At 38.3% G+C, this 13,528-nt stretch overlaps 1 protein-coding gene across 3 annotated transcripts in view; it reads left to right on the forward strand.

Moving 5' to 3' along the window:
• The window catches only part of glra4a (glycine receptor, alpha 4a), a 58,559-nt gene that overhangs the window by 25,147 nt on the left and 19,884 nt on the right, over window positions 1–13,528 (forward strand). For 2 of the 3 annotated variants that reach the window (XM_046031412.1, XM_046031411.1), the window contains exons 2-3: window positions 9,749–9,879; window positions 13,401–13,468. In XM_046031412.1, the coding sequence (XP_045887368.1) occupies window positions 9,749–9,879; window positions 13,401–13,468 (199 nt within the window). The remainder of the gene's footprint in view (window positions 1–9,748; window positions 9,880–13,400; window positions 13,469–13,528) is intronic. The other variant, XM_046031413.1, reaches the window with a different exon arrangement.

The following is a 13,528-nucleotide window of genomic DNA, read 5'->3' on the forward strand; positions in this document are numbered from 1 at the left end:
TGTCATGCACAAACATTGTAAAAAGTGGGAAATTTAAAACCATTGGCACTGAATGTAAAAAAAGAAAAGAAACAATTGTTGTCTTAGGGTTGGTTTGAACAATGTATAGTGTGTCTGGACCCAACCTGATCAGGACTCTTAACGTAATGATTTTGGATTAACACTCATTATAAACTATGTTGGTCACGATGATTACGGACAATGTTAGCTATTGCTGAAGGAGCATTTTTCTGCACATGAGAAAAATTGTAAAACAAGGCAACCATGTCCAACACAGGCCCATGCATCCATGTTAGCGAAAAATAACTACATGCAGTTTTCCCTAACAGTATGTGTACATACTTTGATTAAAATTAATGGCTGACTGGAATTTTTTGCTTAAAGTCTGGTGGTGTGGAACGGTAATCAAGCTTTTCAGATGTGTTGCACATACAGGGGCTTCTGTTTGCCAGTATTTCCTTGTCATAGCTGTAGAAAAAACTAAATGGAAACTGAAAGACTCACTCATTTTTGAGCAGCTGTTTGAATTCTACATTGGTATAACCACCTCTGTTTTTCTAGTACTTAAACGTGTATGTATACAAATACGTTTTACCTTACCTGATTCAGATTTGCTTTCAAAGACAAATGGAGTCGCTTACTAACAAGAGAGTGACTGCCAAAACTTGCTCTATAATAGAGGGTAAAGAAAGAGTTCTTGTGTATTCTTGACAGCAGTCTGGCACGGATGAAAGGGATGTAGGGGGAAGCAAAAGGTCAGGCTCATTAAATGTCAGCAAAGAGCATCTTAATAATTGAATCATTCAGGAAAAGAACCACATAATTTAGCTTTGAAGGTTTCTGAGGAGCCACTTGCAGTATAACTTCTAGTTTTACAGTCATTAGAAATTGTACATATAATCTTAAGAGTAGCTGTTGTATAGTGCATTAACCTCAAAAGACTTAACATCCAAAAACCAATTCCATAAGAGATACATTTTTGAAAGGTATCTAGTTTTTTTTGGTTTTTGTTTGACTTGCTGCCCTGTCTCATCATCCCTCCAGATGCAAAATTTCCAGATGTGTCTGTGCCAAAAACTTGTAGATCAAGATCTTTTGACATGCTTGTAAGCAGAAGCACTGAGTCCAATTGGAAATGTATGATGTAGACCCAGAGGGAAAGCAGAAATATACAGCTCCACCCACAGCTCAGTGTGAGAAGTTCAGCTGCAGATGTAGAGAATATATTGTCTTAACAACACTGTACGAAAATGACATAGAAACAATGGTCCGCTGGCAGAACACCAGGGCTTTTTGTTCAGCTGCCGTCGTGCTGTTGCCGAGGCAACATAAGTTTAGTTTTATGGTGGACGGACGGTAACATTACAGAGTTGTTTTCTTTAGCTTGATATAATTCCATGCTTTGGACACTTTCTTCTTTGTCCCTCGCTATTTTCTCCATCTTCCTCCACTTTGCAAACAGCTACCTTATAATCACGTCGTGTTCACAGCGTAAGCGCGATGTGCGACAGTAATAAATGTCAATGTGCAAAACACTGTGGTGTATAGTTAAATGGATTAAACGAACGAATTTGTGTCGATGCATTTTATGAATCAATTTTATCGATGAATCGTTTCAGTCCTAGTTCATAGTTTTGACTTCAAGTACTGACTCATGAATGAACAGTATAGGGGTAAAAATTAATTGCTATGAAAGAATTGCTATGTCTTGGTAAGACTGAGTTCTTTGACTGTAGTGAACCCCTTATGATTAACATTAAAAAAAATAAAACTACAAATCTCATCAGTCGTTAGATGACTGTGTCAAAGTGCATTCACAAAACTCTGCTAGAACATCCAACAAAGACCCATTCTTCTTCTATCAATATTTCTTGAAAACTACAGAGTTTATTGTCACAGTCATTTGTCTGTGAAAGCTTTGCACCACCTTGTCAGAGAAAATCACACTTGAGACCAAACAGGATATTTTATTGGTGTTGCTTCGTAAAACGAGCACAACCCAATACAAACAGTTTGTTATCAATAGCTTAGTCTAAGCGTTAAGAGCCTCACCATAAAGCCATCTCCCTGTGTTACGGTGTGAGTTTGTAACTGGTTGTGTGAGAGAGAGAGAAAACATACTGTAAAATCAGCAACACTAAAGAATGGACTTTAGCCAGAAGCAGTGGAGTCAGGGGCCCAGTGAATGTTGAGTATTTTAATGAAATAAATACAGAGATACATGCACAACACATCTGGGGAAAATCAACAAAAGGTGCTGGGTGTTGTATTATTTTAGCCATACAGTACCAGTGGCACGGAAGGAAACTATTGGATGATTAGCAATAAAACTTAAACGTTATGAAGATGAATTCATCAGCCCTCACTATGTGTGCACTGCTATGCAGCATGCTAAACATGCTTCCAATAAAAAGTTTGAAACTGGGAAAACAACCAAAAATGGTAGCACTTTATTTATTTAATAACTACACACTATAAAGCATTAGTTAAGCATTAGTAAATAAGGAATTCATCATTTATAAAGAATTATTCATACAGTAATACACATTAGTAAGTCATTCATAAACAGTTAAAAATTTTTTATTCTTTGTTATCTACACACTATGAAGCAGTTGTTAAGTATTAGTACATTTTTAATTCATCATTTATAAACCATTGTTACGTTAATACACATTAGTAAGTCATTTATAAACATAGTTATACATGTTGTATTTATTAATAAGCTCATCTATAATATGCTTAATAATTGTATTTTCTTAGTTCATATATGATCGGTTCACTATTTATAAATGAAGTATTATATTAATGACAAACCATTTATGTATGAGTTGTTAATGGTTCGTAAGATCATTTGGAAAGAAAATTATTACATAACTGCCTGTTTTCTGGTACTTTCCCGAGAAAGAATATAAACAATCTCAGCATGACTCGTAAATCTACTAGTGGCAAAGCCCAAAGGATGCTACTAAGACTACCCGAAAGATGCCCCAGCTAACTTCACAGGGTAAAAGCCTCACCGTGACAGGGCTGGTACCGTTTCTCTGAACTCCTATCAAAACTCCAAGATCTGCACTTCCAGAGATCTGCTGTGAAGGGACCAGCAAAGCGTTGCTTGGATGGTCTGTCGAAAGACACCAATCTTACTTCCGACTAAAGACAGGTCTAGAATATTTAGCACTAGTGTAGCACTTTAGCTAACTTACCAACCTAGGTTCTGAGAAGTAGTGTTGGGGTAAGAAATACACTGTGTGTGATTAAAGAACAGTGGGCAGGTTTATTACAGTGCCTTTAACATCTCATAGTGCACCAACCATGATTGAAATAATCCGCAGAAAAAGAAGCTCTTTCATAAAAAATACAATTTTAAAAAGTGTCCAGTGTCTTTCAGTTATTTGTATCTCTACCTGGGCAGGATAATGAACGTGTGGTGGATCTTTCTTATCTGCCAGTGTCCTGTAATCTGATGTGTCAGTCCTGTTGAATGGGATCCGAAGCAGCTGGCCACACCGCGGTCCGATCTCACCATACAAGGTGCATCTTCTCTGGGACTCGCCATCTGCATTCAGCGAAGAGTTGACCTCTAAGCTACAATCCAGGGTCTCAAAAACCAGTCTGCAAGTATAGTGCAGAATAAATCAGATAAATCATCACAGTCAGTGTTCTTCAAATAAGATCTCATCCCGTTTGTCAAAACTCAATATCATCACCCTGCTGTGACTCTTAAGTTTTACATTGTTATAACGTTACCAAAGATTTATAACTTTACCAGGTAGCATTTAAGCAAGACATCACTACTATGAATTAATTAAATTTCTTAACATTACATTAAATTACAACCAAAAAATACTGAAGAGTTTACCCATTTTAGTCAAGGAAATTATCTTTAACATGTATTATCATAAATACTGTAAATAAAAATACCTCTGAAGGTACTACATGTGCTTAAGTTACACATCCAAAAGTACCTCCAGAGATTAGTTTGAAACCATGACACAACAAAATACAGTTGAACAGTTCATCATCATGTTCACAACATCCTCCGACTGCTTTTAACTTACAGTAATATGGTTTTAACCCACCCATTTAAGCTAGCATCACGCTGCACTTTTAGCTCTCTCCTAAAGGTTACAAACTTTACTCACCGGAGTTTCCAGGGGGAAAAAAACTCCTTCGGTAAAAGACGGCATTCAAAAATCCCGTGTGATCTTGTTTTTATTAACTTGTCCCGCTTCTCTCTGTTCTTCCTCTGTGCGGTCTGGCGCTAAAGTGAGCGCACACGGCAGAGACTACTGGACGCGCCAAGGGTCAAAATAGCGCTGCTTTAAGGCCTGCATTTTTTATGTGGGCTACAGTCTATGGTACGGACGAGACATGGTTGAGAAGGGCGGCTTGACCAGAAACCATTCTTTCACTTTTTTCCTGTGTTAAACACAAAGTCGATATTAAGGTTTTTTTCTTCGGTTGTGTATGGAACGCAAGTAACGTTCTGTTTCAAAACGTTATTCACTAGTTCATCAGTAGGACATTGCGTATTTATTGTTGCTAGCTTGACCGCCAAGACGTCCAAAAACGACACTAAAGAGGTGTTAAGGTGTTAACCCAGGCCGTAATAAAGCTGAGACTTAAGAAGCCTAACTGAGACTTTTTTCAATCTGATTTGTAATGTTTTGTATGGCTTAGATAGTCCTTACTTTACAGAGAAAATACTTATTAAATTATTTCCTTAAATGTTCTACATGATCGTATGAACCAGAGGCGCATATGGTTTTTCATTGGAATAACACTTTTTATCAAATACAATCATTAAGCACATCATTGATGAGCTGGTAGTGATAGATGATCTGTCTCAGAGAAACGGTACCAGCCCTGTCACGGTGAGGCTTTTACCCTGTAAAGTTAGCTGGGGCATCTTTCGGGTAGTCTTAGTAGCATCCTTTGCCACTGGTAGATTAAGACGTTATGCTGAGATTGTTTATATTATCGCAATATCATTTTTTCCCCCAATAACAATATAACAAATGTTAATAAATATTCAATAAATGTTTGATTTTATTCACTTGAATCATACACAAATTAGGACTTAATTTTTCTTATTAAGATGTTTATTCTGAAACCAGCTGCTGGTTGCAGAACTAGAATGACAAGGTCCCATTGTCCCAAACTTGCATGCTAATGCTGTAAAAGGTTAATTCAGAGTGAACTACTTTCCTGTTTGTGTGACAGTTTAGACTTTGACTGATCTCGAAAGGGACTTCAGTTCTGTGATTTTATTTGTACATTTATATTTATTAATTTAGCTGACGCTTTTATCTAAAGCGACTTACAATTGCTATACATGTCAGAGGTCGCACGCCTCTGGAGCAACTAGGGGTTAAGTGTCTTGCTCAGGGACACAATGGTGGATGGGTCACAGTGGGGGATTTGAAGGCATAGTCTTATCCATTGTGCAATCACCAACCACAGACCCCTTTTTATCCGAAGATACTGTCATCACCAGAAAACAACCTATGTTTGCATTCATTTGACAAGGAGTCCCTGTGACTGTGTAAATTAGGACTTGTGTCTGGTTAGGAGAAAAAGCCCAAGTAGTAGTAGTCACATTGTTATAGCACTGCAAAACCTCTTGTGAAAGAGATCCCAATGGGTGTTTGGGAGTACAACATCTGACTATTACAAATGTTTTTGTACCAACAATCAAAATTGTGTTGTATAAGCATGACCATGATCCTTTCCTAACTATCCCCAATAGGGATGTGGAAAATAATTGATTTTTAGATGCCTCGCGATGCGGCCTTGGACGATTATGAATCGATTCACAAATGTCAATAATCTATTATTTAGAGGTTAATTGATAATATAATGTCGACAGGACGAAAAAGGCGGGACTCGGAAATGCGGAAGTGCAGCTCAGGACCGTCTGTACAGTGCACACAACGGAGAAGTGTAGTTCTCTCTGTTTAGCACAGACAGGCAGCAATTGATTGAGTGACTGTTGCTACTAAAATTTCACATGATCAGTAAAATCAACGCGCAACTCAAGTTAATGATTTTCACCTGCACACTGTGCAGCGCAGTGGCGCTTAGCTAGGGTCCCCTCCTCATTCTTCAAATGACAACTATGTGACAGGCGGCAGTAGGTGACGGTGAAAACGAGTGGAGCAGAGGAAAACATGAGCCCTACGTTTCAGTTTGGCTGTAAATGTACAGTGTAGGTGACAGCATGTCTGTTTATTAAAGTCTGTCTGTTTTCCAACTACTAGAACGGCACTTTGCGCTAGCAAACATCTCCTCTTCAGACTGCGGTCTGGAAGCTGAGCAGGATGTTATTTAGCTGCTGTAAAGTTGGTTTGTTGTCATTCATCCACATATCGAGTACACAAATGAACAAAATCCTGTTTCTCAAGGCCCATGGTGCTCAATAAAAGATTACAATAATCACCTTACAGGACAAGACACAAACATATTACTACACTAGACTAGACAAAAAAAGGAACAGATATATTAAGGTGGAGTGAACGTGGTTTGGCTGGAGCATTGAAAAGTGTGTAGTTCAACCCCATCTGAATATATACTAATAACAGCAGCCTCAGAAATGAAAATAGCTGCAGCAGAGGAGTAATAATGCTGTAATAATGTAATAATGCTATGCAATGTTAGCTACATTTATATGAAGTAACATTAAATAGCTGCATTTCATTACTACCTACTACTTTGGATTGTTACAAACACCAAATAGTCACACAGAGAGAAAAATACATCTTTATGCTAATCATTTTACAATCGCATCGTAGCCTCATAATCGTATTGAGGTACCTAGAAATTCCCACCCTTGAGGTGATGCATTATCATGCATCGTGATGCATCGAGGGATCAAGTCAAATCGTTGACCTGATAATCGTAATCAAATCGAATCGTGAGACCAGTGAAGATGCACACCCCTAGTACCCAAGTAGGTTTTGTATCTAAGCCTAATACGGCTGGGCAATAAAACAGTAATGATAATAATCGCAATATAATTTTCCTCAATAACAATATAATAAATGTTCAATATATCGTCAAATATTTGGTTTAATTCATTTGAATCACGGACAAATTAGCCCTTAAATTTTCTATTAAAATATTTATTTTGTTGAGAAGAAGAGGCCTAAAGAAAGATGAACTAATCATATTTGTTGAAAAAGATTTTATCATAATTGTTGCGAATGTTCTACCTCAGACTTGTGAAGTGATCAACTGTTTGGCATCAAGTGTTTGTCACATTCTGACCATAAAGATAAGTTTAACCACATAATTAACCATCTGGTTTCTTCAATTTTTACTAAGAAATAATGAATTGACATATATGTTGATAATTATCAAATGAAATGAAATGTATTTATCATGATAACATTTTTGGCCTTATCGCCCAGCCCTAAAGCCTAACCAAACCTTAACAATAGCGGTGTCATAAAACAATCACATGACTCATTTGAGACACTGATAATATGATGTATAGCAGGGGTCGGCAAATAAGTCATCGTGCCAAAGTCATTACAGGGCCAGAACAAAGTCAAATTATTTCAAATCCTTAATCACTTATATGTACGTTTAGTGTAGTCGGTAAGAGCGTGACTCCTGTTGGGAGGGTTGTATGATCAAGTCCAATGTACAGCAGATATATTTTTTCTCCTCTGTTAAACAAATGGATTATAAGGACACTTTTGCACATGCTCACAATAAAGCATGTGCTGGAGTTTGTGTGCGTCCCGGCATTTGATCCGCCTTCGTAAACCTATGGACGCTTATTTTCATTTCCCTGAGGAAATTCAGGGGAATCCAATCACACGTTTACTGACGGCTTTTTTAGAGGTATGTCAAGCAGGCCAGAGACTTTTTTGAATGTCCTTTAGAACTTTTCAAAGTAAAAGCTCTCAAAAAACTCGACATAAGGCATTGCTGCAAAAAACATTCTCCTGCTTTTTTTTTGGAGACACAATCACTTAAGAGGAAGTGATTAACTGCAGTGAGTAACTGCATGACTGGGATCTATTTCAGCACCAGCTGCTATCAATGTATTTATTTTTAATTTTTCTACTATCAAAGCAATCTGGGCCTGTTCTGGCCCCGCGGGTCGCCTATTGCCGATCACCGATGTATAGTATGTTCTGTGCTGCAGAAAGCTTAAAAAAGAAATGATTGAGCCACTTCAATAAATTAGAGGTGGCCTTGACACAAACTTCAGCCTTGCAAGGTGTAGAATTGTTTACTTCTGGCAGAGGTTTACAGTCCATGGACTGTCTTACAGAATATTTATTGCCAACGGAACACTTAAATATTCCTCGATTGATTTATGCGGATGGCTGCATTCATTCAAATTCAGACATCGAAGGACAGACACGGTCAGTTAAGTATGCTGCTTTCCATCTGAAGACTGGGAAGCATTGACACATCATGGGTGAGCAAGGACACTTCAAATGTAGGTGTGTCATTAAGCAAACATGGAATAATAAGTAAAATAATCTTTTGAAAGTAAAGCCTCTTAAAAACAATGTTGCTGTTTATTCTGTAGGGTTATAAACAACCACTGTACAATAAAAGTACAGGAAAGAGGAGGTCTTAGCTCAGATAGTGGTAGTAGAACAACTGATTAAATCCCTTGGCAATTATCGTTCACCTGGGGTTAATATTAGCCATGCAACATGCAATAACATATTTAACCATAGCTTCATAATTATATTACAGTTAAGTAGTCACAATGACAGCCATCACAATAGCTCAATTTCCAAACAATTCCTAATTGTTTCCTTCACTATTACAAGAGGAAGATCTCTCAGGATGAGCTCAGCTTTAGCCTTGAAGTCCCAAAAATATCCTCCACAAAGTCTTTGATCCTGTAGCTCCTGACAGTGCGGTTTATGTGACTCTAAATAAAGCTAAGGAGCGGTAAGATTGGTGGATCAGTGACTGGCTACACACACACTCATGAGAACACAGGGCATCAGCAAAGCTGTGCCTCGGAGGGGACTGAACCCGCCATCTGTACTCCAGAGTTTCAGATCATGACGGATCATGAACTGTTAACAATTGTATCAAAGGCATGGGGTGCAATCATCTGTAATGCAGCCGGGGTGTGTAATAAATCAAATGCATCATAAACCAGGGTTTCCTGGTTTAGAGTTTTCTTTTATATGTTCCCTTTTGTCTTTCTTCACATTTTCTTTAAGATTTTTCTCCTTTCCCTCCTTTCACTCTGGCCTGTTGGTTATTCCTGTCAGTGGCTGCCTGAGCCTCACTGGAGCTTGTATCAACTCCTTCCTCTCCCCGGTGTGACATTCATAGCATTACAATTGAGCCATCAATCTGTCAAGCCTTACCCCTGCTAAGCCACGAGCAGTGGGAAATACAGAGGAGGGACAAGTTTACCTCTTCTTCTGTTTTGCTTCTCTGTAGTTAGGGCCTAACAACCACAGTAAGTCTCAGACATGATGTAAAATAGATAAGCTTTTAGTTGCTAGCTGAGGCAAGCCTTTGGGGTGTCATTTTTCATTTTTCACCCTCATTTCCCCATCCACCGCTGGGTATTTTTTTGCTGATGAACTGACTTGTTGATAGCTTTTGGCTTCTCATTCTCATTATTTTTTCTCCACCACCCCCATTGCTACCTCACATACATACATACATACATACATACATCTCCTGCTGTTTCTTCTGTTTTTTTCTTTGTCTTTGTAATTGTTCCCTGTCTAATTCCCTCTCTGGGTAATGTCAGATTGAGCTCCTGTAAGGAGGAGATAAAGCCCCCCGGCAGGGCAGGACCACAGCTGTCACCTTCTGACTTCCTGGACAAGCTCATGGGGAAAACATCAGGATATGATGCCCGCATCAGACCCAACTTCAAAGGTACAGTATATGCCAAGGCAGACCATCACAGTAGCCCTCAAGAAAATCCACTTGAAAAAACATTCACAGGAAAAAAAAACAAAGATGAGCGGATCTGTGCTGTGAGAGCTAAACAGCTGACTATCCTCATGTGTATGTACAGTACTATATGTTGTTCTGTCAGAAACTATGATGTCAGTTGGACTGAAAAGAATCGTGATGATTCTAAGGCAAGTTCTGGAGCGTCTTTTTATTTTCTATGAGTTCTAACTAGATTTGAGGACGTGATGGATACGATATCTTGAGAAAGTATAAATTACGTGCATCATGTCTGGGTTTTTAGATTTGACCAAGTTATGACACAGAGAAGGAATAAGATTTTTGATGCAAATTGCAGCAATTGGACACTAAGGGCTTTAAAGTACTTTTAACGGTCTCTGTGAAGTGTGTCACAGCTGCTGCTGCTCCAATTTTGCCATTTTGTTTAATGACTCCCTCCAATGCAAAAAGATGTCTTATGGGAATTTTGCTTCTTTTGAATATGTGGCTCTTCAGCTGAATCCCACTTCTCAAGCTATTTTTCTAAATATATACAGGCCCCCTAAATACTGTGCAAACTTTTTTGACGACTTTGGTGAACTGCTGTCTATAATCTGTATTGACTGTGTAGTTATTGTTGGTGATTTTAACATCCATGGTGACAACCCCCAGGACAGAGGGACTAAAGAACCGTGTTGTGTTCTTGATATATATGGATTGACTCAACTTGTGACGGAGCCCACATACAATAAGGGGCACACTTTGGACTTAGTCATCTCCAAGGGTCTGAACATTTCCAAGGTTATGGTGACTGATGTTGCTCTCTCTGATCATTCCTGTGTTTTCTTTGAGAGTATAATCTGCGTGCACACAAATGTACAAACAGAGGTTATCACAAAACGGCATATCACTGAAAACTCTAGTGAAAAATGTATTCAGGCTTTCTCTTCGACACCAGCCCTTTCATGGGTCTCAGTAAATGAGCTTGTAAATAATTTAAATTCTAAAATTACAAATGTTATTGATGCCATTGCACCAGCCAAAGGTGGTCTCTGGTAAGAGAAGATGTCGAAAAAGCTGGACACAGGTGACGGAAAACAAATCTCCAGGTTCATTATGACGTCCACAAAGAGAGACTTTGCATTTATATTTTAGAACTGAGAAATACAAGGCAGTCCTTCTTCTCTGACATCATCACCAAAAACACTAATAATGCACGTGCCCGGTTTGCTACTGTTGACAGGCTAACCAATCCTCCTGTGTCTGTAGCCTATGAACTTCTATCCACCAGGGCCTGCAATGAAATCGCCTCCTTCTTCACAGACAAAATTCAAACAATTAGACAAGCAATCAGTGCCTCCATATCAGGTACAGGATATATGTTGTACCGGTGTCCACTTAAAAACAATTCATATAGCATGACATAATTCAATTTTATCCACCATAACAACCTGGAGGAGATAATACAACATCTGAAATCCTCCTCATACTGCCTTGATATTCTGCCAACAGGTTTTTTCAAAAATGACGTGGAGTTTCCCAAGGCTCCATTCTGGGGCCTCTTTTGTTTAACATTTACATGCTTCCACTGGCTCAGATTATGAAAAACAACAATATATGTTACCATAATTATGCAGATGACAAACAGATTTACATAACCACATCACCAGGGGACTATGATCCCATACAGGCACTGAGTGACTGTACTGAGCAGGTCAACGATCGGATGTGCCAAAATTTTCTTCAATTGAACAAAGATAAAACTGAAGTCATTGTTTTTGGAGCCAGGAAGGAACGATTGAAAGTCAGTGCTCAGCTTCAATCGGTAATGTTAAGAACCACAAACCAAGCAAGAAATCTTGGTGTAGTCATGGACTCAGACCTGAATTTAAGGAGCCACATTAAGACAATTACAAAGTCAGCCTACTATCACCTGAAGAATATTATCAAGGATAAGAGGACCTATGTCTCAGCAGGACCTGGAGAAACTTGTCCATGCATTTATCTTCTATCGACTCGACTACTGTAACGGTGTCTTTACAGGGCTCCCTAAGAAATCCATCAGACAGCTGCAGCTGATTCAGAACTCTGCTGCTCGAGTCCTCACTAAGACTAAAAAAATGGATCACATTACTCCACTTCTGAGGTCTTTACATTGGCTTCCTGTATGTCAAAGAATTGATTTCAAAATCCTGCTGTTATTATGCTCCTTATATATGGAACAAACTCCCAGATAACTGCAGGTCTGCTGAAACTGTCAGTTCTTTTAAATTAAGACTGAAGACTTTTCTTTTTACCACTGCTTTTAATTAAAGCCGTAGATTGGTACCTTTCACTGCACTGTAACATCCGGTTTTCTTTGTCTTTAGATTTTCAGTGCCCTGATTGTACACTGCACTGTAACTTTTACTGTCCTGTTTTACCCTGTTTTTTATCCTGTTTTTATAATGTGTTTTATTTTTTCAATTTTCCTGTGTTGCTTTTAAGTCTGATGTAAAGCACTTTGAATTGCCTTGTTGTTGAAATGTGCTATACAAATAAACTTGCCTTGCCAATTTCTGACCATAAGCAGTCAAAACCAATGAGCCAAACTACAAAAACTATCTTCCTGTTGTTTGTAGAACACCAGCATGTACCTGTCTCTTTTACCTCAAACACCATCTTTACCTCACATCTTTCCTTCCAGACCCCTCTGGGGAGGCGCTACTCAGTGTGAAAATATTTGGGCTTAGGCAACAAAAGCACTTTGGTTAGATCACTGCTTTGGTTAAATGTTAATAAGTACATCAAGTCATTATTGACTTTTTAACCAAGACTACGATCTTCCTTAACCAAGTGCTCTGAGTGCCTAAACATAACCATGCCATTGAGTGGATGTATCGTGAGAGCTACTACCAGGACTAAATAAGATTTTAAATAAGAATATTGCAAGATTTTGCAAATACGCTTGCAAAAATGTAATTCAGGTGACGTTTCTCACTAAATGTATTTGCTGTTGTAAAGTAGTAGCATATAAACATAATTTAAAAAGTAAGAGTTGCACACTGACAATTTTCTCAGACCAAAATGTGGGCAGACCCATCTATGACCTTCCTTGCTCTGAATTTTAATAATGCAATTTCCCTAGAATCGTTTACTAAAACCAACCTCAAAAAGTTTTAAGAGAAGTTTTTTGGATGTAATTGCACTTGAATTAAAGGCCAGAAAAACATTGTTCAAAATGGCAGTGCCTCTGGTCTTTAAACTAGGATGTGCAATGTACATACAGTTTTAGTTATTAGAAGCCATATTCTAGTTTTTTATTTATTTTTTTTTAAACACTGCAGGCCATTTCAGACCAGGCCCTAGAGTCTTTATAGAGTAGGCTCTTCAACTACAGAAAAGGAGCTGACATGACTTATGTTGTTGCAACATTTTCAGTCACAATTACTGTATGAAAAGTAATAAAGAAAATGAACCTTAAAAAGCCACACATGTAAATTCAGTCTTTTTTCCTCCCTCAGGCCCACCTGTGAATGTCACCTGTAATATTTTCATCAACAGCTTTGGGTCGATCACAGAAACTACAATGGTAAGAAGACCATGGAGATTTCAAATGTTTCACATATATTGTATATTCTGAAAAAATGGC

This window comes from Micropterus dolomieu, linkage group LG19 (genome assembly GCF_021292245.1).
Source record: "Micropterus dolomieu isolate WLL.071019.BEF.003 ecotype Adirondacks linkage group LG19, ASM2129224v1, whole genome shotgun sequence".
Taxonomy (NCBI): domain Eukaryota; kingdom Metazoa; phylum Chordata; class Actinopteri; order Centrarchiformes; family Centrarchidae; genus Micropterus; species Micropterus dolomieu.